Source organism: Vigna umbellata, chromosome 5, assembly GCF_029865625.1.
Source record: "Vigna umbellata cultivar VRB3 chromosome 5, Vumbellata_1.0, whole genome shotgun sequence".
Taxonomy (NCBI): domain Eukaryota; kingdom Viridiplantae; phylum Streptophyta; class Magnoliopsida; order Fabales; family Fabaceae; genus Vigna; species Vigna umbellata.
In genome coordinates, this window is record NC_142169.1 from 40,226,348 (window position 1) to 40,252,915 (window position 26,568).

The 26,568-nt window shown below is 37.2% G+C and overlaps 3 protein-coding genes across 3 annotated transcripts; 1 reads left to right on the forward strand and 2 right to left on the reverse strand.

Annotated features, from left to right (window-relative positions):
• The first annotated feature begins 7,529 nt into the window (after positions 1–7,529).
• On the forward strand, positions 7,530–10,171 carry LOC148198343 (phytoene synthase 2, chloroplastic-like). Its single transcript, XM_088116355.1, has 5 exons — positions 7,530–8,084; positions 8,206–8,256; positions 8,372–8,544; positions 9,272–9,507; positions 9,645–10,171. The coding sequence occupies exons 1-5, from the start codon at positions 7,733–7,735 to the stop codon at positions 10,018–10,020; spliced, it is 1,188 nt and encodes a 395-aa protein (XP_087972481.1). The 5' UTR covers positions 7,530–7,732; the 3' UTR covers positions 10,021–10,171.
• Positions 10,172–11,315: 1,144 nt separating this feature from the next.
• On the reverse strand, positions 11,316–12,879 carry LOC148198344 (uncharacterized). Its single transcript, XM_088115765.1, has 5 exons — positions 12,853–12,879; positions 11,787–12,002; positions 11,646–11,687; positions 11,445–11,555; positions 11,316–11,369 (listed from the first exon to the last, which is right to left on the reverse strand). The coding sequence occupies exons 1-5, from the start codon at positions 12,877–12,879 to the stop codon at positions 11,316–11,318; spliced, it is 450 nt and encodes a 149-aa protein (XP_087971891.1).
• A 125-nt stretch (positions 12,880–13,004) lies between these two features.
• On the reverse strand, positions 13,005–15,053 carry LOC148198345 (uncharacterized). The gene is made up of 2 exons (XM_088115766.1): positions 13,262–15,053; positions 13,005–13,153 (listed from the first exon to the last, which is right to left on the reverse strand). Exons 1-2 carry the CDS (start codon positions 15,051–15,053, stop codon positions 13,005–13,007), a joined length of 1,941 nt encoding a protein of 646 aa, XP_087971892.1.
• Positions 15,054–26,568: the final 11,515 nt, after the last annotated feature.

The window sequence follows — 26,568 nt, forward strand, 5'->3', positions numbered from 1 at the left end:
TAATACAACTTTATTATGTTTTTTTCAGATGACATTTGACATTCCAAATGTCCCAACACTTAGAAATAAGTGTTTGTCAACTGTTGCAGAAAATTTCAGAAACTTTAAAAGCAAGTTGACATCAAGGTACATCTTTGGACACCTTAAACATAAAACTCCATGTAATGCATATAAGTCCATTGATGAGGAGACTTGGCGGGTTTTTAAAGAGAGTCGGATGTCAGAGGAATGGCAGGTTAGTGTAGTTCATATTATTCAATTCCTCATTAACAAATATATATCATATGAACTCATTAATTAATGTGTATGTGACAGGCAATTAGAAGCAAAGCACAAGGAACAAGTGCTAAGAACAAAAACCCCCACCTATTATCTCGTGGTGGGTATAGGAAGCTTGAGGAGAAAATCCTCAAGCAAAAGGCAGATGCTATACCACCATCTCAGAGTGGTAGCCCTCCTCAGCCTCCTTCTCCACCGTCTAGACATGAGAAATGGAAGTTGGCCCGTATGCGACCATCGGGCACCTACTCTTCCGACACTGCACGAGAGATTTCTGAAAAAATTGTAAGTTATCACTGTTCCTAAAATAATAAATATTGTCATTATACATACTACATTAAACTATTTAAAGAATAATGGTGTTTTGTAATGTTACAGGACGCCTTGGTTGAGCAGAGCTCCCAAGGCCAATTCACTCCAGAGGGTCGCCAGGATATTCTTGCTGCTGCAATTGGACGACCTGAGCACCCTGGACGTGTACGTGCTGCAGGTCCTGGAGTAGGCATTACGGATTATTTTGGGAGCTCTTCTCGTCAGCCTTCATATTCGTACAGCGATACACAAAGGATGACAGAAGAGATCACAAAAAAGGTCCGACAAGACCTTATGCAGGAGATCAGGGCCGAGGTGAGGGCTGAATTCCAGATGCTCTACCAGGAGCAGTTTCAGAGCATGCGCCCGATGCAGTCTCCTATAGAGGAACATGTGGTCCCTCCCCCTCCCACAGGTAAACTTAATAAACATTTATGTGCAATTATTTCTATCTCTTGTATAATCTAACATTTACTCTGACAGGGAGAAGCGGCAAAGGAAGTTGTTCCGCATCAGCCATCCCAGAGGATGACATGGACGATGGTAGTCCATGTCTGCTATACATTTTAGAAGAAGATGAGATGGTGCTGGTAGCTCGTGGAACAGAGTTTAGGTCAGCGACTGTATGTCATGGTATGCAACTATTAGAGGATGAGGTGAAGGTCTCAGTGGATGAAATGATCATGCCAGATGCCTCGGTTCCACTGTCCACGGAAGAGATTTTCACTGTGGAACAAGCATATAAGTCGTTTATCACTTGGCCTAAATTTTTGGTTAAACCAGTTTCTGACCCCTCGGTATGAAATTCTTCTTTACACTTCTCAATTTTAAAGGTTTTTGATGTCAAAACTTATCTTATCTTTTCATGTAACAACAGACGCAGGAACAACAGAAGATTCCTCTATCTGAGGATGACCCTCTTTCTTCATTGCATCTACTTGCTGACATCCTTGATGATAAGCCTTTGGAGGTTCAGTATGATGCTAATGTATTTGGGCATGGCTCTGAGGTCCCAATATACCTTAATAGCCAAGATGTCCGTGAGCTTGCGTCGGGAACACAAGAGTTGAATATTTCAATTATTCAACTATGGACGATGTAAGTCTATGACCAATTATTTATATATAAAATTGATTTATATATCAAGTATCCTTATATCAAAGTTAATTTTTGATTTCAGGTATATGTTTGGGGTCGCTAATAAGTTGGGGCGTTCTGATGATTATGGATTCATTGATCCCCAAGAAATTCATGAATCAAATGATTTTGACCATATCAACATGAGTCTGATAAGAAGTTTTGGAAGGGGCAAGAAAATATACTTTTTGCCTTATATATCCGGGTAAGTGAACTTTGTTAACATAATAATGTTCCATATGTGATTTTAATATTTAATAGTTACGTTATTATGAATTTCAGGCGCCATTGGCAACTTCTTGTTATGTCTGTGCAAGACAACTATGCTTTGTGGTTCTGCTCATTGCACAGGCCTCCTCCCACACAACTCAGACAAGCAATTGATTGGTAAGAACCTCAATGTTTGGACTTTCTTTGTTATATAACTGAATGCTAAAACATTTTTTTATATACAGTTCTATTCCAGCAAGTATGATGATGGACGGGAGATCAATTGCTAAGAGTAGAAAGATTGCTTGGATTTCTCTCAAGGTTTGACATATGCTAAAGTCTGACTTTGTTATAATTGTTTTATAACAAATGTTATTCACTAACTATTATCAACTGTGATGATATATTGTAGTGTAACAGACAAAATGGGTCATATGAGTGTGGATACTATGTAATGTATTGGATGACCCATATTGTTCGTTCTCACATCACAAGAAGCTGGGAAACGGTAATATTTAACTTTAACAAATTTTGATTTTTTAACAAATGTTGAATTCATATACACTAATTAAAATGAATTGTCTTTTGCAGAGATTCAAGACTACTACACCAGTTCCTGAGAAGTCACTACTATTCATTAGGAACGCTGCTGCGAAGTATATAGTTAGATTATACAATAGCTCTTAGATTTAGATTTAAACAATGCATTTGATTAGATAGAGTTTTCTTAGACTCTCTACTTTATTTGATGTTGAAATACATTTGAACATGGGTTATTTATGTTGAAATTGAATTTCTGTAAATGTTTTTATATGCAGGTCTGTTTTTGTGGTAATGGATATCACAAAAACAGACCTGCAATTTTAAAAAACTGCAGGGGAATATGCCGCGGTTCTAACCACAACCGCGGCATATAGTGATTCGTTTTTTTTAAAAAACGAGACATATGGCCACGGTTTTGACACTAACCGCGGCATATAGTGCATTTTTTAATTTTTTTTTTTAAATTTTTTTAGGGTTTAGGCAGCGGTTCCCTAGACAACCGCGGCATATTCCGCAGCCTATATACCGCGGTTCGAACCGCGGTATAAAGTGTCTGACTTACTACCGCGGCTGAATATGCCGCGGTTCAAGAACCGCGACGTATAGTGAAAATGAACCGCGGTAAAAGCCCTTCGCTGCACTAGTGAAGAAAGAGAATATGGAATGTGCGTGTCTGATGTGCGTGAAGAAAGAAGTGAGAGGCGCGGTCTGAACGTGGCTGACGCGTTGGATTGGAGACGTATTGGCAGCTGACGCGTGCCAGATGTGGCAGTGGAGGAGAGGAAGCGTGAAGGATGAGAAGCACCGTGAAAATGGAAAATGAAAGTGAGAAATGTGCTTGGAAGGTGGCTAGAGGAAGTCTTTGGACTCTCTAGCCTGACTTTCAAGAGAGAATAGTTTCTATTTCAGAAAGTCTAATTCTCATTAATCTCAAAAGTGACAATACAATAGAGGAGCTGGGTATTTATAGTAACCCATGCTCCTTAAGAGCTAAACTATAAAAGAAAAAAAATACAAAAAGAGGACTACGTCAAGTAGGATTCCATCATCCGTCTTGTCCTTGCGATGATCATCCATGTGGATGGGAGCAGATGGAAGTGAGCTGCTGGAAGAGGCGCTGGCAGAAGAAATTTCGGAAGATGTTGAACCGGTTGAAGTAGGGATTAAGGTCGAGCCCTAGAGTGCTCGACATGTAGTAGCTGATAGTATTTTTTTGTTTAGTCTTAGAATTTGGATACCGTCGGCTACATTACTTTTTTTTTTGTATTTTAAAACGTTCGACGTTTTGGACCTCGTATCTTTTTGTAAAGACTGCACTGTTTTAATGATTAATGTAATTAATTCTGATTATGGTTATCACTATATTTTGGGATGTTACAACACACATACTCGGACATTAGATTCAATGTTTAAATAACTGTATAAATCATGTTTTCACGTTGTTGTTTTTTTCATCTATTTAGTGTGTTTTGTTTTTCTGGGAAATTACAAAATTGTTAAATTTTAAAAAATACTTATTTTAATATAAGTCGTAAATAAATAAGCAACTTTATTTTAAAGAAATGTACAATTACCACTTTATATTTTTCTTTACACAAAATTCATTATCTGAAGTACAATTTTTTTTCTTTTAGTTTCTATTATAAAAGTTGTTACAATACATAAAACTTGTATGCCTTATTTATTTTTACAAATTTGAATTTGTAGAATAATAGATAGTACAACTTATGTTTTTTATTTTTTTTTTGATAATTTAAAGGGTATATCTTATTCAAGATTATTCATATATTGGATTATACTCGTGACTTTTGCTAAAAGAAAAACATACAATTAATGTAGAGTCCACTTTTTTAACAGAAATAATGATAATGTTTAAGTGTAAATTAGAATCTCAAGTCATATAAAAATAATTAAGATAAACAATATAAGAGGTATAACTTATATACAGAGAATATTAAATTACATGTTTAAGTATAACTTATAACTATAGAAAGATTGAAGAATTTATCTATTTATGAATCTCGAAAACAGAAATACACTAGGTTAGGTGCTAAATGTGAGGGCCTGTAAAAATATAAAGGAGCCACTGGGTCTTATGTGAGATAGTCAGGCCATCAAACCAAGGACAACTTAGTCCTAGGAAAAACTTCTCAGAAGTCTGATTCAGTTGTTTGAGCTCTCTCTCTCTAAAACTCTTTTGCCCTAAATTATCTCTGTCTTCTCTCTAAAAATTTCCATTCACTGAACCATTCAATCTTGGATTTGAAGGTGCTCAGACGTTCACCACACCCAAGGCTTCCTTTTAACCCGATCATATTTTCGTTTGGACCGGTAAGTGATTTTCCCCTTTCCTTCGCTGTTTCTGGAGCCTAGGGCATGCAACGTTACTTGTTGCATGTTGCTAGTGGGATTTCATCTTCATATTTTCTGTCAAATCAAGCTCTAAGAGTTGTTGCTGGTGGTTTGTAGGGTCAGGTTGAGTTCTCGTGCTGTGAAGGGTACTTTAGGGCAATTTCAATTAGTTGTGCTTAGAGAAACCCAGGTAAGGGGAGCTAGTTATATTTTTTTTAGGAGCTGTATGATGTGCATGTTTGATAAATTGTGAATTGTCTTATTGTTATACTATATTTTGGTGGTGAGCATGTTGAGTTGCATTTGTTGATAATGTGAAATTTATGTAACCATGGTGTGCTGATTATTATTTGACTTGGATGAGTTTGTTGGCGGTACTTGATTTTGTTAGAGAGGTTTGGAGTAAGAATTTTGTAATATTGTTAATATGGATAGTAAGTAGGTACACAGGTACTGTTTTAGGTTACTGTAAGGGGAAGTGAGGTATTGAAATTGGGCAATTGTAGTCTAGAACACCATAGGAAAGTTTGGGTGACTTAGATAAATCAATTATGACTTGTTGAGAGTACTTTGTTGGTAGGATAGAGGAATCTTAAAAACCTGAGTTGGCACATCCCTGATCATTGGTCTGATCCAATCAGTTGTGACTAGTCATATGTGATGGCGTCGACAGTGAGTCTGATGCGTTCAAACATTGGATTCTTCTCCGATGACCAATTGGGTTAGCAAGGAGTGGTTGAGGTGGAAATCATGCGTTAGCCTTGTTAGATGAGTAAATAGTTACTAAAGTACTGTTTTAGGTCTTTTGAGAGGAACTGAGGTAGTAAATTTGAGCATAGGTGGTCTTGAGTGCAATTGGGCAGTTTGGTTAGCTTGGATGAGTCAATTAGAACTGGTTAGGGTCATGTTCAAACTGATATAATTGAAATTGGGTTCTTGGGTTAATGAAATCGGAGTTGTAAGCTAAAAGTTGGATATTGATCACTTTAAAATCATGTTAATAATGTTTATAATCAAATAGACAAGTTTAATTAGGCTTATACTACGATCTAGGATCATTAGAAGTTAAGGAAGAGGTCTAGAACGAGTTCTTGGGTGTTGAGTGCTTGAAATTTTCAGAATTTCGTTCTGCAGATTATGCAGAGTCGCATAGCGCACAAGGTGCGCTATGCGAATTTTAGCTGAAAGGCTCCCCCGTCAGGAAAATTCGCTCAGCGCACCAAGGTGATGCGCTATGCGAATTTTAGCTGAAAAGTTCCCCCCCACCCCCCCCCCCCCTCGGTCAGGAAAATTCGCTCAGTGCACCAAGGGTGGTGCGCTATGCGAATTTTAGCTGAAAAGCTTCCCCTCGTCAGGAAAATTCGCTCAGCGCACCAAGGATGGTGCACTATGCGAATTTTTATTGTCTTGCCTTGCACCCTAGTGCGCTGTGCGACCTGGTTCAGTGAGTTTCACATTTTTCCTCATCTGTTTGGGCTGTTCGTTGTTGTTTGACTGTCAGGGTGTATGTATGTCTATATAACTGATTTGGGTGGCTTGATTTTGCAACATGATTGAGGGTATGTTGTATTGTGTGTGAATTATAGTTTGGAAGTATGTATGAAACAAAGTTGTGATTGATGTAAGTGTAACAAGTATGGTTCATCGACGTAATTCCATGATCCTCAAGGAGAGGATACATGGTGGTGCCCTAGTAGTGTGTAGAATGATTGCATGGTAGTTCAGTCTTGGGGGTTTTCCTGAAACTACAATGATCAATTGTTCTCAAGTAGAGAGGATTGAATCATGTGGTGAGTAGTAGCAGGAGGTCCTAGTCTTGGAGGCTTCCAATATACTCCAGGGCGCGGAACGGACTAACCTCGTGAGTGTGGTAGGGTGGAACCCATTGGCAATGACTTTGAAAAGCAGTAGAGGCCACCACAAGTGCATACCCGCCATAGCTCGACAATCATTCTAGTCCGGACGAGTCGGTTTATAATGCAACAAGTCTTGTAGTGTCATTTACCATGTTTTGAGTGAACTATGCATGTTGTGTGTGTGACTGTATAACATGCTTTTTATACCTAGCTCACCCTTGCTTGTTTGTGTTGTTTGTGTATGATTCCTTTTGCGATGATCATCCACTTGGATGGGAGCAAATGGCGAGGAGGTTTCTTTGGAGACAACTTTGGAAGAATACGGCAATGCTGCAGTTTAGGCTTCCTAGGGGTTTCTTAGTCATTAGATGATATTTTGAAATACTTTTCCTCTTTAAGTTTACAGTTTAGATCTCTTTTGTTAAAATTTAAATTTTGAAGCTATTTTGAGGATGACTGTAATCCTAATTACTCTTGACTGCTTTCCTATATCATGCATGATGACGTCTTTCTTATATATGTTTTTCTATATAATTGGGATGACACGAAAACCAGTTCTTGCTAACCATGTTTGTGATGGTGAAGTTAATGCTAAATAAGTCATTCTCAACCACATTTTTAACTACAAAGAAAAACAAAACACTGGACCACAAATTCACAACCGTTAAAAAGGGTAGACAGTGTGTGGGGGAATCTGAGTGAGAAAGAATAGTCTTACGTTAAAGACAAACAAGTTGTGGAAGTTCAAGATTACTGTACCACCGTCCATACATTGTACATGTGTCAGCTAAGGTTACAAAACAAGAGATTGCCTTTACATTTAGCCTTCCAATCACATTTCTCTCCCTATCTTCATACTCACAATAATGGGTTGGTCCTAAAACTTGTGACAGCCTCACAAAACCAACCATTTTTCCCTCCCAAGTAGATCCGCAAAGTTACTTACAACTAAAATTTTCTAGTGTTTTTTTGCCTCTCTTTCATCAGTTCGAGGCATTCAAAGGAGCAGCACAAGGAGTAGAGGAAATTGCATAGTAGCTGAGATGTCTGGTGTTCTTCTTTGGGTGAGTTGTGGACCCAAGGAGAACCCCATCTCTATTGTTGGTGTTGCAGGGAGAGGTGGGAAGAGCCAGAGGAGGTTTGGACTGTGCAATGAGATCACTTTTGCAAGCTTTTCACCTGCAGTGGCAGACCCTTCAAGATCTTCAGAAGAGAGGGTCTATGAAGTGGTGTTGAAGCAAGCAGCACTAGTCAAGGAACAGAATAAGGGTACTAAGAGATCTTTGAATTTGAACAAACCAATTGAAGGTGATTTCACCCAAGGGGATCTGTTGAGTGTTGCTTATGATAGGTGTGGTGAAGTCTGTGCTGAATATGCCAAGACATTTCATCTCGGTACTCTCTCTATACACACACACATTTCTATATATAATCATTGTCTCTTGTACTAATGAGTAGTTGCTGTTCATTGTTAAAATTTCATCCCTATATCAGTTACATATATGGTATGTCTCAGGCACACAATTGATGACTCAAGAGCGCAGAAAAGCCATCTGGGCCATATATGGTATGTGTGATTTATCCTCATTGGCATGCTACAGAAGCTTATCCAATGAGGCGTGTGGTCCATTATTTCTTTGTTGAAATTAAAATTGAAATTGACTACACTTTGTGCATTGAAGTGTGGTGTAGAAGAACAGATGAACTAGTGGATGGCCCTAATGCTTCTCACATCACACCAAAGGCCTTGGACAGGTGGGAGAAAAGATTATATGATGTTTTTGAAGGGCGCCCTTATGATATGTATGATGCTGCTCTCTCAGATACAGTCTCAAAGTACCCAGTTGATATACAGGTAGACCACTGCACAAGCCCCAAAACTGGACTCTGAAATTGAACATTTTACCTTTCATAGTTTCTAGGGAAAATAAATCATTGTTTACATCAGAACTCAAACTAGTCAAATGGGTGTTTACATCTCACACCGACTATACATAGACCATAATATGCTTTGACAATCCTTACCTCAGGAGCTAGTTTTTCATGTTTAAATTTAAGATGGTATCAAAGTCACTCTTAAATTTTCAAAAAACCTTGACATGCAATTTTTCTAAAAGATGTCTTATTTGAATGTGGAGTTGTGGCGGTCAACCTTTTAAGGTAGAGTTAACCAAACCCAAATTCAAGAACAAGGAAAATGATAGTTCTCAAGGACAGAATAAGTGAGGAAAATGTACAACTTTGCAAGAAAGCTTAAAACAATGAAACAATTACTTTTCCTGACATAAGAGTTACCAAGCATGCCAATTCTCTTAAAATGCAGGCCGCTCAAGAAAAAGTGAATGCAATTCAGCTACTGAATTGTTCTGACTTATTAAAACTAATGAATAAGGAGCCTGTGTTCCACAAGATTAGTTTTGAATTTTATAATCGGTATATTTTAATGTATATATATATATAGCCGTGTTCGAGTCCTATATGTTTTCATTTAACCGTATTCTGTGTCGGTGTCGGTGTCCATATCTGGGCTTCTTAGGCTGAAACCTTTCCAATTTACAATGCGATTTGTCTGTTTTGTGTAGCCATTTAAGGACATGATTGAAGGGATGAGGTTGGACCTGAGAAAGTCAAGATACAATAACTTTGATGAACTCTACCTTTACTGCTACTATGTAGCAGGGACAGTGGGCCTTATGAGTGTTCCAGTAATGGGGATTGCACCGGAATCAACGGCTTCAACAGAGAGCATCTACAATGCTGCATTGGCACTTGGCATTGCTAACCAACTTACCAACATTCTCAGAGACGTTGGAGAAGAGTAAGAACCTTTCAGCACAACAATATCTTGGATTCCAATCTATTATCACTGCTATTCATATACATAAAGGCCTCAATTGCAAGAACCTGCATAAACAGTGAAAAACAATAATTATTTGTTTCTGTTGATGATTATAGTGCAAGAAGAGGAAGAGTATATCTTCCACAAGATGAACTAGCACAAGCTGGGCTATCAGATGATGACATTTTGATAGGGAAAGTTACAGACAAGTGGAGAAGTTTCATGAAGGGACAAATACAAAGAGCTAGGATGTTTTTTGATGAGGCAGAAAAGGGAGTTTCAGAGCTCAGTTCTGCAAGCAGATGGCCAGTGTGGGCATCTTTGTTGTTGTATAGGCAAATCTTGGATTCTATTGAGGCTAATGACTACAATAACTTCACCAAAAGAGCTTATGTAGGAAAACTTAAGAAGCTCTTATCACTGCCTGCTGCTTATGGAAGAGCACTTATAGGTCCCTCAAAAAACATAACCAAAATGGTTACATCTAAGTAAAGTTGCTCCAATGAGCATCAAAGTGTTTCAGCTTGTAAATTCTGTTCACTGCAAATCTCAAAGCTAGTAAAGTGTATAACATTTTCAAGTGTTAATTGTATACTTCCATGTAAAAAATATTGAAGAGAAATCCTTTCAATATTGAAAGATAGGTATAGTGGAAAAGATACAGAGATCAGATAAAGGTTATTTAAAAAATAAAATAAAATAAAATTGATCCAATTTTGATGAAGGGACCAAAAACCTATCCTCTTCTAAATTTTTCTTGCATTCAAAATTGTGATCTTTGAAAAAAAAAAAAACAAAAAAAGTGGGAGTGATTTAAAATATTTTATACTGATTAGTGCCGTTATTATGATTACCATATATGTATATATAATTAAATTTTAGACTTTTTATATTTTATTACTGTGTGTTAAGTTTATTAAAATTGACATTTGAGACTTGATAGAAGCTAATGATTGTGTACTAATATATTAACTTGATGGAGTTAGTTTCAATATTGTTATATATATATATATATATATATATATATATATATATATATATATATATAATATTTTCTTATTTTTTATGTAAAGGTCTTAGCATTAGACATGATTACATAAGATACATTATATGATTTTATGATTTTGAAAGGATAAAATGTTATAGATACACTACAAAAATCTGTAATTTTATCGGGGTTTTTTTTAAATATTATCGGCGGTTTTAACCCCTGCAAATCATATTTCCCGCGGTTGAAAAAATCGGTGGGAAAACGTCCGTTGCCAAGCAAGTACCGGCGGTTCTGAAAAAACCGTCAGTATTAGCGGGGGTTCCCAGAAACCGCCGGAATTTCCAGGGGTTTTGTAGAAACCGCCGGAATTAGTTGGGGCTTTATGAAAACCGCCGGGAATAGCGGGGCTACTCAAAAACCGCCGGAACTAGCTGGGGTTATCTCAAAACCGCCCCTACTTTTGATGGTTTAGTTTACCGGGGTTTTAAAACCGCCCCTACTTTTGATGGTTTAGTTTACCGGGGTTTTAAAACCGCCGGGAATTTGTATAGTTCATTTTTTTTATTGTAATAAAATTAGATTATAATAAAAATGGTTTTATTGACAAAACAAAGAATAAATTAATATGAACTAAAATTTAATAATATTGTATAAAATAAACTACATTGTTCAACCTAATATCATTCATACATAAAAATTAAAAAGAAAGCGGTTCATTACATATGTTCAATATAGATATCCAATATAGATGTTCAATACTAAAAGTATGACTCATAAAAGTATTCAATAACAATATCTAATTTTTGTCTTCATTACATCCATTGTTTGGCCAACTCCCTTGATCAGATACCTACAATATAACGTAATAGTTAGTCGATAATATATTTAATAAAAAAATCATACAAATAAATTTAACAATTATTACCGATGATCTTTGAAATACTGCAAATTGTGAAGGCAATGGACCTTGATGATTTTGCAACAAAAGTGTCATGATTGCCTTCATTTCATTGACTTGTGATGTCAATGAAGATACCTATAACAGAAAAATTTATTTAAAAAGTTAGAAATATGATACCTAACATGTTAATCTTAAAAGGAACAAACCAAGTAAGTATTCATTAACCTGAGATTCTAATTTAACATTAGAAGAAGTCAATGAAGATACCTATAATAGAAAAATTTATTTAAAAAGTGAGAAATATGATACCTAACATGTTAATTTTAAAAAGGAACAAACCAAATAAATATTTAAATATTCATTAACCTGAGATTGTAATTCAATATTAGAAGGAGTAGATGAAGATGATCCAATATGAGAACGAGCATGGATTCCAAAGACTTTAGATGGGCAAGGACCCAAACCTAGACCGCGAACACGTCCATAATGCTCTTGGCTTCCTAAAACATGAGCCAATGAATCTAAACTTGATATTTCTTTTGATTGAGACGATGTTGTAGATTCATATGTTTGAATTTTTTCCTACATACAACGTAATCAATGATGCCAACATTAAAAACATTGCATTTGTATAAAGAGACAAACTATTGAGTTGGCAGCAATACAATGTTTGTATAAAGAGACAAACTATTGAGACAAACACCATTCATTAACCCTATAATATTTCTGTTTATCTCTTACCTTTTCCTTTAATCCTATTTCCTGTCATCACCCTGCAACGACTCATTTACTTGGAGTTATGTGGAGTTGTAAGTATCCAAATAATTTAAGTTGCAGGGAAATATATATAGGCTGGACATAATCATATATAATTTTTTTAATCAAATTTTATATTATTATGTAAGATATTTTACTTTTGCCTCTTCATTATATTAAAAAGGTTAAAAGAAAAAAACTTTGGAGAACTACTGCTTCAACATATGGATCAGTCCGACAGTAAATGGAGTATATTTATGACAATTGAATATGAAAGGCCTGTGCATTTAGAATTTTTCTATAGACTTAATTGGGCCGATTGTTAATATGTGATATTGTTAGCATAAGTATGTATATTGATAAGGTTTACCGATATGATTTGTGGGTATGATATTTATGATTGGAAAGGAAGCCCTTCTTCAACACAATCTCCCTTCTAAATTCTCCCTCTACTTTTCCCACCTACTCTCCAAAACTTTTCTACCATCCATGTCTCTTCCACTTTGCTTATCCACTCGCCTTAATCTTTCATTTCCTACCTTTTTCTACACCTACCTATTCGCTCCATCTTAAATAAATCTGTAATATATGGATATTAATATTTTTTATATTGTTTACATTATTATTTTTATCATCAATGTTTTTTTAATATTGTTATATTTAAGCTTTGTTTTACCAGTAACCCATTACTGCTTTCTGTCATTTGATTTTATTGCTAAACATCTAATGCTTAACTGTCTAATGCTTACCTGTCTAATGCTTAATTGTCTAAACTATAATGGTTTCTTACAATGAATGGCTTTGATTTTACAATATAGGAGAGTGATGTTAAAGGAACGAAATCCAGCCATCAAAGTACACCACACAGCAAGCATAAAAAGCAAACAGATTAGAAGTACTAAAATAGTAAGCACTAAAATGAACAACGACTGAAATAACACCAATTTTTGCAAGAGGTGTGTTCATCACAAAGTCACCTTATGAAACAATATTGCCGAAATACAACAATTATAAAAATACTAATAAATTATAGGTTTGCTCCATCAACACATGTGAGTCATGACTTTTTAGTCCTCCAATCTTACGTTGTTTGACATCAACACATCTACTGATGTTACTTGAGTAACCATCAGGTACAGTTATATTCTTCAAAGTTTTTAGAAATATATCCTTATTTACATTTGACAATGTATATATACCAGGAAGATATTTACCATTCTCATCAGGCCACAGATCTGGTCTAATACCCCAAAGTTGTAAGTCCTTTCTTGCCTTTATATTGTCTTTGCATTTATTATTTGTACTATCATTCAACAATGTAAACAATATATTGTCACAAACATTTTTTTCAATGTGCATAACATCTAGATTGTGGTGCAATAAGTTATCTACCCAATAAGAAAGGTAAAAAAATATACTCTTCTTTCGCCATTGTAGAGTATCTACCTTAGGATGATCAACTCTGCGTTGTCTTTTTGACCTTTCTTCAACTATAGGTTCTTTCCCAAATTCAACGTGAACATTCCCAAGTTGTTGTAGGATATCATGTCCTGAGATTGCCATTGGTTGGCTTCTATTTTCAATAGTTCCATCAAACCTGCTATGAGCCAATCTGAACTTATGTCTTCCATCTAACCACCGACGATGACTTATAAAACAAAATTTCCCACCTTTGACAAGCTTCTTAGGAGTAGTGTCAAAATTACATCTCGGACATGCCAATCCTGTATGTGTGTTCCATCCAGTTAAGGTTCCAAGTCCTGTAAAGTCACTAATAGTCCACAATATGGCTGCACGCATATCAAATACTTCCTTTCCATATGAATCAAAAGTTTTAATTCCAGTGTTCCACAACTCCTTCAACTCTTCTATTAATGGTTGTAAGTAAACATCAATATCATTGCCCGGTGCTTGCTTTCCAGGAATGATCATGGACAAAATGAATGAACTTTGTTTCATACACATCCAAGGAGGAAGGTTGTATGGTATGAGAACAACTGGCCAAATACTGTGATTGGTGCTCAAGTTCCCATATGGATTGAACCCATTAGTAGCTAAACCGAGTCTCACGTTTCGAGGGTCTAAGGCAAATTGAGGGTGCATAAGGTCAAATTTCTTCCATGCTTCAGAATCTCTTGGATGTCTTAACATGCCTTCATCCGTACTTTCTGATGCATGCCATCTCATATGCTCAACTATTTTAGATGACAAAAACATCCTCTGTAATCGAGGCTTCAAAGGAAAATACCTTAACACCTTTGCAGGAATCTTCTTTCGCTTATTAACAACAACATCGTCACCAATTGTATTTCTCTTTTTTGGCTTCCATCTTGATGTCTTACATTTCTTACAAGAATCTTTATCTTTGTCTTCTCCAACATACAACATACAATCATTCGGACAAGCATCAATTTTGGTGTAATGAAGACCAAGCTTGTTAATCACTTTTTTGGCTTCATAGAATGAATTTGGAATTTTAGCATGTTCAAATGCATCTGCTAGCAATTCCAGTATCATGCACATAGCTTTGTCACTTATTCTGCATAGACATTTGATGTGATACAACTTCACCAAGAAAGAAAGTTTTGAATATTTATCACATCCTTCATATAAGCTTTGTTGTCCATCTTGCATTAATTCAAAAAAATTTGTCCTATCATGACTTCTAGTATTGCTTGACTCTGCACCCATATTATCATTAATCATTTCACACATATTATCATTAATTTCAACTCTTCCACCATCTTCTTCGACCATTACTTGAGGAGCTTCGACCATTACTTGAGGAGCTTTGGCCATTACTTGAGGAGCTTCGTCATTTACTCTTCTCATATATTGATTTGTATTTTGAGGCATGTCTATCCATGATCTATCCATTACAACGACCTCACTAGTGCAAAATTGGCTTTTAACGTCCCCCCATATACGTCCGTTCACAAAAGGCCCAACATAAATAATTGACCGGTGGCATTTTCGTAAATAAGTGAAACTCTAGACGTCCGTTGTGCGGGGCGACGAACGTCTATAATATTATAGACGTCCATGGAGCGGGGTGGACGTTTAAGGGGCTGAACAAAATTAACGCTTCAACTCCCATGTCTGCCCTAAAACGTCCGTCTTGGGAGGGAGCAGACGTCTATAATATTATAGACGTCCGCCCCCCTCCCCAAACGGACGTTTAGGGTCTTGACAGGGTGGTTGGACCATTAAATGTCTTCAGCCCCTTAAACGTCCGTCCTGGAAGGTGGCGGACGTCTATAATATTATAGACGTCCGCCCCTTCCAAACGAACGTTTAGGGTGCTGACAGGTGGTTGGAGAATTAATGCTCCAACCACCTTGTCAGCCCCATAAACGTCCGTGCTGGAAGGGGGCGGACGTCTATAATATTATAGACGTCCGCCCCCTCCAGGACGGACGTTTAAGGGGCTGACATGGGAAGTTGAAACGTTCAGTTGTTCAGCACCTTAAACGTCCGTCCTGGGAGGGGGCGGACGTCTATAATATTATACACGTCCGCCCCCTCCAGGACTGACGTTTAAGGGGCTGACATGGGGAGTTGAAACGTTCAGTTGTGCAGCACCTTAAACGTCCGTGTTGGGAGGGGGCGGACGTCTATAATATTATAGACGTCCGCCCCCTCCAGGACGGACGTTTAAGGGACTGACATGGGGAGTTGAAACGTTTAGTTTCTTAGCCCCTTAAACGTCCACCCCCGTCCCACGGACGTCTATAATATTATAGACGTCCGTGCCCCTCACCACGGACGTCTAAAACCCTCCCGCGAATATCAATTTTAAATTACCGTAGACGTCATATTAGTGACGGGCCGGACGTCTATACTATTATAGACGTCTGACACTCTGGGGCCCGGACGTCTCACAGTATTAATACGCGAAACGCGAACCCACAAGCAGAACGCTCACTATTCATCGTCGTCCCCCCGCGAACGCTGTCTGCCATTGATTTTCCAGGTGCATTTTCTCTCTTTTGGACCGTTTAAATTGACTTTCAATCCGATTACATTGCTTTGTGATGAAATATCTTTGATTTGAACCGATTAAAAATCGTTTTTTGTCCGTTTTTGTGCAGTCTCTTACGTGTTCTTGGGCGGCTTCTTTGACTGTTTTTGGACGAGGTGTTAGGCCGTTCCCTCCTCGATTTCCCTCCCTTTCATTTCGAATCTACTTTTCAGGTTAGCTTGTTGTTATTGATAAATTTTTGTATGCATGTAATTGGGTTAGCTTGTTGTTATTGATAAATTTTTGTATGCATGTAATTGGGTTTTGTGTATGCATGTTTTTTACTCTAAAGTGTGCATGTGTTATTGGATTTTGAATATGCATGTATTAGTTGTGTTATTATAAGTATCAAATCATTGAGTGACACTTAGTTCCCGTTTGAAATTTAACACAAACGATTAATCTTTTAATCGTTTGTGTTAAATTTTGAATTGTCCGATTGGACAGTTTGAGAAAATTAATTTTCATAATTTGCAAGATGTCAATTGGAGTTTAAGGATAAGATTGATAAAATTTCGGTTCAGTACTTGTGTTGTTCTCCGGATGCATATTTGATTGTGGTCATCGTTGACTACTCTCATTTCGTGTATTTCGGAGACCAATGCGAAATGCTGCCGAAATCTTATCAATTTTATGATGTAGACTTCAATGCACGTGTCTGAGCAAATTATGAAAATTAATTTTTTTGAATGGGTAGGGCCTAACCTTGTGAGAGTTAAAAACTTGAACTGATGATTTTACGAACATAGTATGGATCGAAGCTGGATGAACGAACGTCGCATCAGTGAAGAATATGATAAGGGTGTTTCGAAGTTCTTGCAATACGTTGAACAAAATGCTAAGTCTGTCAACGGGACATATTTTTGTCCTTGTGTCGTTGTCTTAATCAAATACGGCAAGACTTAGGCAATGTGCGTGACCATCTATTCATGTACGGCATAATGAGGACTTATACCGTTTGGACTTGGCATGGAGAAGTACTGGAGCAGCCTACCACGTCACGAGGAACGGATTATGTGGAAGAATGGATGAGTGACCATTTAGAGGACATGATACGTGATGTCGGTGAAGATAATTTTGGAAGGGCTAATTTGTATGATTCTCTTATTAATGATTCAGAGCAACCGTTGTTCCCAGGATGCTCGAACTTTACACGTCTGTCTTCAACTTTAAAGTTTTTAGTTTAAAAGCAAGGAATGGATGGACCGATAAAAGTTTCACCGAGTTGTTGGAGTTGTTGAAGGAGATGCTTCCAGAAAATAATACTCTACCTATTCGTAATTACGAGGCCAAAAAATTTTTATGTCCAATGGGTCTTGAATATCGAAAGATACATGCTTGTCCTAATGATTGTGTTTTGTACACAAAGGAGTTTGCTTCGTTAAAGTATTGTCCAACATGTGGTTTATCCCGTTTTAAAAAGAAATCTGACAGAGTCACTGGTAATGAAGGTAATGATGGTGCACCTGCTAAGGTGATGTGGTATTTGCCTATAATACCTAGGTTCAAACGTATGTTCTCTGTTAAAGAAGATGCAAAGAACCTTAAATGGCACTCTGACGAAAGAAAGTGCGATAATCTTCTTCGACACCCTGCTGATTCTCCACAATGGAAAAAGATTGATGACAAATTCCCTGAATTTGGTGCAGATCCAAGAAACTTAAGGCTTGCACTTGCAACTGATGGTATGAATCCTTATGGAAACTTAAGTAGCAAACACAGTTCGTGGCCAGTTATGTTGATGATTTACAATCTTTCTCCTTCGTTGTGCATGAAGAGAAAATATGTGATGTTGTCCATGATGATATCGGGTCCTAGACAACCTGGAAATGACATTGATGTTTACTTAGCACCTTTAATTGATGATTTGAAATTGTTGTGGGAAGAAGGCATCGACGTGTTTGATTCACATGTTCAGGAACAGTTCCTTTGCGTGCAATGTTGTTTTGCACTATAAATGATTTCCCATTATGGAAACTTGAGCGGTTATAGTGTTAAAGGTCATTTTGCATGTCCCATATGTGAAGAAAACACTAGTTACCTTCAGTTGAAGCATGGTCAGAAGACGTATATACAAGACATCGAAAATTTCTTCCTCGTAATCATCCTTATCGTAGATTGAAAAAAGCATTTAATGGAAGTGCTGAGGATGAGGTTGTGTGCAGACCCCGGAATGGTGAAGAGGTGTACAACGAAGTAAAAAATTGACATTGTGTTTGGAAAACATCATAAAAGTACCTCTGCAAAGAACATTTGGAAGAAACGATCGATATTTTTAAGCTTCCATATTTGTGTGAACTTGATGTTAGACATTGTATTGATGTGATGCACGTTGAAAAAAATGTTTGTGACAGTGTCATCGGAACTTTATTAAACGTCAAAGGGAAGAGCAAAGACGGAATAAAGCAAGACAAGATTTGGCTGACATGGGAATCCGATCTGAGTTACATCCACAGATAATAGGAAGACGCACCTATCTGCCCCCAGCCTGTCACACACTTTCCAAAAAAGAAAAACAAAGTTTTTAAGCCTGTTTAAGAAGTGTGAAGGTTCCGCAAGGTTATTCTTCAAATATTAGTAACCTTGTGTCTATGCAAGACTTAAAGCTAGTTGGTTTAAAGTCTCACGATTGTCATGTATTGATGCAACAATTGTTACCTGTTGTTATTCGAGGCATATTACCTCCTTCTGTTAGGGGTATTCTGACACGTCTGAGTTTTTTCTTTAATGCCATTTGCAAGAAAGTTGTTGACCCTCGAGGTTTAGATGAATTGGAAAATGAGGGAATAAGACTACTATGTCAATTGGAGATGTATTTTCCACCTTCCTTTTTTGACATCATGGTACATTTGATTGTTCATCTAGTCAGAGAAATTCGAATATGTGGGCCGGTCTTCTTAAGGTGGATGTACCCAGTTGAAAGATACATGAAGATCTTAAAGGGATATGTCAAGAATCAGTATAGACCAGAAGCTTCAATCATAGAGCGATACGTTGCAGAAGAAGCCATTGAATTTTGTTCAAGTTATATGCCATCTTGTGAACCCATCGGTCTTCCCAAGAGCAAAATGAAGGAAAATGTGAAGGTAAGGGTGTTCGAGGTGTGAGAATTCAAAGTGTTAGCAGAAAAGAAATTGACCAAGCTCATTTGTACGTCTTAAACAACACTGTTGATGTGATTCCTTACATTTCTGACCACGTTAATGAAATAAAGGCAGCAAACCCAAAAATGAGTGAAAAATGGCATCTTAATGAACATGTGAAAACCTTCTTGCAATGGTTTAAGAAAAAGATGTATGCGACTCCACATGTTTCTGAAACTTTATTGAGGTTATCTCGTGGGCCGAACACAGATGTCATTACATATGGTGGGTACTATATAAACAATATTTCTTTTCAGACAAAGGTAGAAGATGACAAAAGCAGAGTTCAAAATAGTGGCGTCACACTACAAGCTGAGGCTGTGCACTTTGCTAGTTCTAAAGACAAAAATCCAATCACAGCATCCATCAGTTATTTTGGAATAATACAAGAAATATGGGAAGTTGATTACGTCACTTTTAGAGTCCAGTTTTCAAGTGTAAATGGGTTGATATAAATTCTGGTGTCATGATGGATGACCTTGGTTTCACATTGGTAGACTTGAACAAGATGAATTACACTGATGAACCATTTATCATGGCTAGTCAAGCAAGACAAATATTCTACGTAAGTGATCCATCGAATAACAAATGGTCAGTGGTTTTAGAAGGTAGAAACATGCATGGACATGATGATGACGATTCTCTTGATATACTTGAGACAACATCTGTTGCATGTAGACCCACTGAAGACCCAGTTGATGACGTTGCCGATGTAATGCAGGCAATTCGTAGTGATCACAACGAAGGCATTTGGGAAAAACAATTAATTAATAGGTTAATATTTTCACTTTTATTGACTTTATATGTATGTTCATCATAATTGAATTATTACTAACGTTGTATAATTTTTCAGGTATGTCGGCCTCAGACTCAGGATCGGGAAAGAGCAGACGTGGACGAGGCGTCACCCGAGTGGCAGATGTGACATCCGGACGCGTGGATGGTCAGAGGAGGCATGTTGACATCGACCCCAGATCAGGTCATCCATCAGGGCCAAATGCTGATAGGTTTAGGAGTTATCTGGTAAGTTAGCAAAAAGTCATGTCTCTATCCTTCATGCATGTTGGGATGACGTCCCAGAGGTCGACAAGAACCTCTTATGGCAAGATGTTCAGGTATGTTTAGACTTCATGCAATTTGTGATATACTTATCTTTTATGTTTTCTTTTGGTAACAAGTTTTTGTTTTAAACAGCAACATTTTGATATTCCAAACACAATGCAAATCAGAAAGAAAGTGTTATCGCATATAGCGATAAGATGGAGGGATTTCAAGATAAGGCTGACACGACTATATGTCTTTGGAGATAGACAACATGAAAATCCATGTCAGCATTATACCTTCACAGAGGAGGATTGGATGTAGTTTCGTGCATCTAGAGAGTTTGAGGAATGGAAGGTATGTTTCTTAAGATCATCTTTCATTGAGTTTTTATGATTTTACACTTACTTATATACATGGTTTCACAGGGTAAAAGGTTAGCCGCCCAAGAAAGACAAAGGCTAAACGACGCACCCCACTTGTTATCACGAGGTCGATATGCAAAACTGGAGAAGAAACTGAGACAGTCTAGAGCGGATGCCTTGGGACTTGAGTCGCCGGACCTAGCACCTGCACCTGCTAGGTACGAGTTGTGGAAGGCTGCTCGGACTAAATCTGATGGGAACATGACATCTTCCTCAGCTGCCTTGATCTCACAGAGAATTGTAAGTTCAAATTATAAGCAGTTATTTGATTGTGTATCTATCAGAACATGTCTTCTAAGTCACTTGGTTTTTTTATGTGCAGGATGAGTTGGTTGAGCAGCAAACTCAGGGCACATTTGCTGGCCAAGGTAGGGACGACATTCTAACAACGGCCATTGGAAGGCCCGAACACCCAAGACGTGTACGTGGAGTTCCTGGGGCGATTGGTCTTCGTGACTACTTTGGCCCTACACAGAAAACCCCCCAATCAATGAGTCAGGAGACACTGAGGCAGATGGATCTTCAGTGGGAGGAAAGACTCAACCAAAGCATGAGATCAATGGAGCAACGATTCATGGAGCAGCTACAAGAACAAAAACAAATACAAAGAGCGCTTGAAGAAAAGTTGCATTCCATGACGCAAGGCAACATGGGGGCCGATGAAACTCCCACACCACCTCGTGTCAGCACTAGAGGATCATGCTCTGCTGTAGACCCCACTCAGTATAGCGGTCAATATGAGCTGTTGGTTGATGGGGATCCCCCACGCATTGTGGCTGTCGGACGAGTGCTTGAGGGAGGGCAGACCATGGTGTTGCCATATTACCCCAGCACGTGCGTGTGACCATTGACGAGGTTCGGGATCCCCAGGCTCAGGTGCCTGTACCCACTCCAGAAATTAACTTTGTGGGGGAGGCCATAGGATCATTTATTGCCTGGCCTAGAGCATTGATCATGTCCCACATCGCTACTCCACAGGTATAATGTCTTTTTCCTTAGTATTTCTATGTTTATTCTTCATATAATTGTTGATAAAGCTTTGACGTAAATTCTTATCTTCAGTTCACACGTCCTCAGAAGCAGCCAATTCATGATACAGTCATACATGAAGATGATGAGATGGCTGAAGCCGAGGATGATCCTCTATCAAAGTTAATGACAAAATTACCCAGATTGAAGAAAGCATCATTAGAACTATACTGGGATTTGAGGGTATTTGGTCTTCCCCCACATGTGCAAGTTTATATCACGTTCTCTGATGCATTGGAGGTGATTGGGGGAGATAGAATGTTGAATATTTCCATCATTCAACTGTGGTGCATGTAAGTTAGTCAATTTGGTCTTTCATATTACTTTTATTTACATTGTTATAGTTTCTAACAACTTAACTTTGTTGTTTTAGGTACATGGACACAATCGTTGTAGACCAAGGTCGGTCTTCCATGTATGGATTTGTTGAACCTCAGACCATTCAACCGTCTGGTAACACACTTCAAAACAGACAACATTATTTGCAAACATGGATGGATGAGTCAAAAAGAGACGTATACCTTGTGCCATACATTGAGGGGTAGGTGTTGTTATATGTGGTCAGCTCATTATTATAGTTTCCTTAATTAGTTGAATAACTATTTGTCCTTCGTGATAGGTCGCACTGGCAGCTGATGGTCATCATTCCCAAACAATGTAAAATTATATGGTTTTGTTCGTTGCACAGGAGGATGAAAAATAAGTTGAGAACCATGCTTCAAGGGTAAGTGTTTATTAAAAGATTTTCTCTAAAAAAAATATTAATATCCTAATTATTTACAAATACTAAAAATTACATCTAAAAACCTATTTTTAAGTAGAATTTTATAAAACTAAAGAATTAAGAGAAAAACATAAAACTAGCCTAATTCTAAGAAATTAAAAACTAAAGAAATATAAGAAATGATTTTTAACAAAGAAAAATATGTAAATCTAGAGTGTTATCAGTGTTTCTCCAAAAATGTGTTTTCAATATTAATTATACTTTGTGTTTTCAATCTGTACAGAGTTATTGGTAAATCTCGTGGTCAACTGGTTCAAATTTTGTATCCAAAGGTTGTAAGTCATTTATAGTTTCTAATTCATTTTCTATGTTATTGAATGATCTAAATTCTTAACTATTTAGTTTGTGATTTTAGTGTAACCAGCAGCTAGATTCATGGGAATGTGGCTTCTATGTGATGTGTTGGATTAAGACCATCATTCGAGCTGTCATTACAGATGACTGGAATGAGGTAATGATGTAGACCTTCAATACATTACAAATCAAATTCATCTTCAACATATATGAAACAATAATGAATCTTTCTTGAATTTTGCAGCGCTTGAAGAGTACATCACCTATTCCAGAGGACACAATTAAACAGATAAGGCAGGAGTGGACCGCTTATCTTCTGCAAAGATGGAGTTAGGAATAGTTATATTTCTTGTTGAACATTGTTTAGTTTTAGTTTAAGTTTTATGTTGATAGTTTTGGTAGTGGATTGAACTCCACATTAAGTAGAACTTTGTTTATATAAAACGCATATTTATATTATTGCAAAATTGTTCTGGGACATTTTTCTGCTTTTCAGGTGTGGTTTTATTGAAAAAATAAATTAATTTTTTAAAAAAAAAAACGCCCAGTAGACGTCTGTTAGTGTACAGTCAGACGTCTATAGACGTCTGGCAGTGCACACACGGACGTCCACCCCCAGACCCTACCACAAACAATTCAGCCTGGTAGACGTCCGGGGAGAGAGGAGGCGGACGTCTATATAGACGTCCGTCCTAACACAGCTGACGTCTATATATACACAACATAAAGAAATACAAGTAATTTACAAGAACATGTTTAAAAAATGAGGACAAAGTCGGAATTTTTTGTATTACCACTTGAGATTTTTTAGCAGAATAGTCTCCAAATCTTGTAACACAGCTAATAGGACTCCCTGATACACAAGAAGTGAATACAAAAATGTTGTTATACAATTTATTATGAATTTTTAGATCATCAAAATAAATTAGAATATATACAAGAATACACTTACTAAAAAGGATGAAATTGATCTCCCAACATAAGTTGTGCCAACAAAAAAATTCACAAAATATGAAAAGTTCTAATGTTGATTGAACAAAGCAAAGAGAATTAAAAAAATGAGTGAATGTAATAAAATAGAAATAAAAAAGTATGCAATTATTTAACTTCATTACTATATATACAACTTTAAATGCAATTCAACTCCTTTCTTGTTTTAAAAATCTAAACATTTGAACAAATAGAGTAGGCCGTTTAGATGTCTATTTTCCTAATATACCAATCTTTTAATTTAAAAGTACGAAAACTAGGAATCTCTACCTCCCAAGTTCTAACATATCTAAATCTTTTAGAAATTAACCTCTGCTTCAACCAACAAGAAGATGATATACTTTTAAGATAAAAAATAAAAAAATTTCAAAACAATAATTCATAGAGTAAATTAATTCAAAAATAGAAAAAAGAAAATAGGTTAATATAATTGATTAATGATGATGTAAGTGTGTATTAAAAGTTCTGGTGAAATTGAATTATATATAATCAACCAAGCTATGACACCCCTACTTATGCATCCTAGTCTATCTCTACAGTGAATTGGATGTGTTAAGAAAACAAAAAGTTTTGGGTTTATTCTATTACTACTCTTATTGGGTACATTCTCTTACTTCTAGATTGGTAATGGGGTATAATATCATTTATAGACGATTCATTTGTTCCAGAGATGGTTTAATTTTTTTTCTCACTTTTCTCAAATTATATTATAAAGCGCATGCAGATGTATAGTCGTAACTTACTACCTAAAAATGTGATTCCACAAAAGAAACAATCATACCTTGGAATCCGAACAGCAGAAACAACCATTCACAATCAATCAGATTAAAGAAAACCAGGTAGCTATCCTAATCTGTGAAATTGACAATTAATTCCCCAGTGAACACCTGCAATAAAGGAAAGAGAATAGAAAAAAGTGAACTACAAAGTCTCATTAAATACATTACATTGTAATAAGGTAATACTAATTAAGGAAACAATTTCCCTCTAATTTATAAAATTGAAAACTTACGTTACAGATATACTTATCAGACTGTTGAAAAAGTTCTCCCAGTATCTATATTTAAAAATATTTACGAAATAAAACCCCTAGCCTCGCAAAGTCCAGGTTTTGCCACTCAATGGCCTCCCAATCGTGTATTTCGGATTTTGGGTTTCTCTTGCGTCAATCATAACGGCTGCTCTGCAATACTTGGAATCGTTGCGCAACGTGCACCCTGAGCTTGCTGAATGGTACAATTCGCTCGCGGATCTGTACCAGAAGAAGCTCTGGCATCAACTCACCCTCAAGCTCGAGCAATTTTTCACACTTGTTGTTTTTCAGCTTCCACTCTTCTTCTTGACTTCATTTTCTATTCCACTTTTTGTACTCGTAATTGATGGAAAGCTGTACTGTACCTCAGTTTGTTTTATTTCGGAAATTGTTAGGTTTAGGTTTAATTTGTTTTTGTGTGTGTAATTGTTGGTTTGAGCTTGATTTGGGAGTTAGGGGTGATGTTGTCTGGAGAGAGTGATTGTGCTGCTATTAGGGTTTTGTTTTGGGGGGCTTGAATTGTTGTGTTTGGAACGGTGGGAAAGATGGGAACTTTTTTCACAGGGATTAGTTTAGATTTGGCGTCCAGTTTTATGGTTTTAGTTATTTAGATTTCGAGGAGAGTGGTGAGTGATGATTTTTAGCAACCTGGTATATACTGGTATAACGTGTGGATCATGTGATTGGTAAGTCAAGGACCATGAAGATCAGAGGGCAGTGTCGTTTGGATGGAATGGAACTTCAGTCACATTGGACTGAATGTGGATGTTTCACTTCAAACAAGATCAAGCGAGCCTTGTTGATATGAGGGTCGCACCTCACACAAAAGTTGATTGCAAAATTAATGCAGTACAGTACTAGGAAGTGACTCCTAGGTCGTCTCTCAAGGACCAAATTGTGGTTCAGTCTCAGGTCAACACGAAGTTGGGGGGGTTGAAAGTGTTTTTACAAGGAAAATTAAATTAAATTAAAATTGGAGGAAGTTAAAGACAACTAAAAAATTAAAATCTGAAAGCAGAAAACCGAACGGTTCTAACCATAAGTGTTAAAACCGAACGGTGATATAAAGACCGAACGGTCTAAAGCACTGACCGAACGGTGCACTATAAATTGCACAGAAGTAAAAAAAACCATACGGTAATAACATTGACACCGAACGACCGCTAAAGACCGAGCGTCCTGACAAGGAACAAGATGAGCCGAACGTCACAGAGCAACGATAATAAAAAGCAGAACAAAGAAATGGACGAACGACCTCTAACAGTGAAGTTAGAGACCGAACGGTTGTGCACCTAGGCCAAACGTCCTGACATGAGACGAACGGTCGCTTACAACAACAAATAGATCGAACGGTCATACACAGAAGTATGTCCGAACGGTATAGTAAAAACTAAAGCACAAGTAAACACCGATCATTGCAAGCAGAAACCGAACGGCCTCTAAACCAACGAAATAGAAATGCAGGAAAGTCGAACCGAACGGTTAAATTAATTTAAACAGCAAGGTAAAGGCCGAACGGCCCTACAGGTGACCGAACGGTATGAACATTAAGACCGAGCGGTCTCTAAACAACAATTATTATAAGCACGAACATAGAAGCCGAACGGTTATAAAGAGTGACCGAACGGTAGA

What these genes read in the sequence shown, in the direction of transcription:
- LOC148198344 (XM_088115765.1), bottom strand. Translation starts at nt 12,879, where the DNA reads ATGACAGAAAGCAGTAATGGGTTACTG. An exon ending in AAAGCAGTAATGGGTTACTG is followed by an intron (nt 12,003 to 12,852) that starts GTAAAACAAAGC and finishes CGTTGTATGTAG; the next exon opens with GAAAAAATTCAAACATATGA. An exon ending in CAGTATTTCAAAGATCATCG is followed by an intron (nt 11,370 to 11,444) that starts GTAATAATTGTT and finishes GTTATATTGTAG; the next exon opens with GTATCTGATCAAGGGAGTTG.
- LOC148198345 (XM_088115766.1), bottom strand. Translation starts at nt 15,053, where the DNA reads ATGGATAGATCATGGATAGACATGCCTCAAAATACAAATCAATATATG. An exon ending in ATGTGTTGATGTCAAACAAC is followed by an intron (nt 13,154 to 13,261) that starts GTAAGATTGGAG and finishes TTGTTTCATAAG; the next exon opens with GTGACTTTGTGATGAACACA.
- LOC148198343 (XM_088116355.1), top strand. Translation starts at nt 7,733, where the DNA reads ATGTCTGGTGTTCTTCTTTGGGTGAGTTGTGGACCCAAGGAGAACCCC. An exon ending in TGCCAAGACATTTCATCTCG is followed by an intron (nt 8,085 to 8,205) that starts GTACTCTCTCTA and finishes GGTATGTCTCAG; the next exon opens with GCACACAATTGATGACTCAA. An exon ending in CTCAGAGACGTTGGAGAAGA is followed by an intron (nt 9,508 to 9,644) that starts GTAAGAACCTTT and finishes TGATGATTATAG; the next exon opens with TGCAAGAAGAGGAAGAGTAT.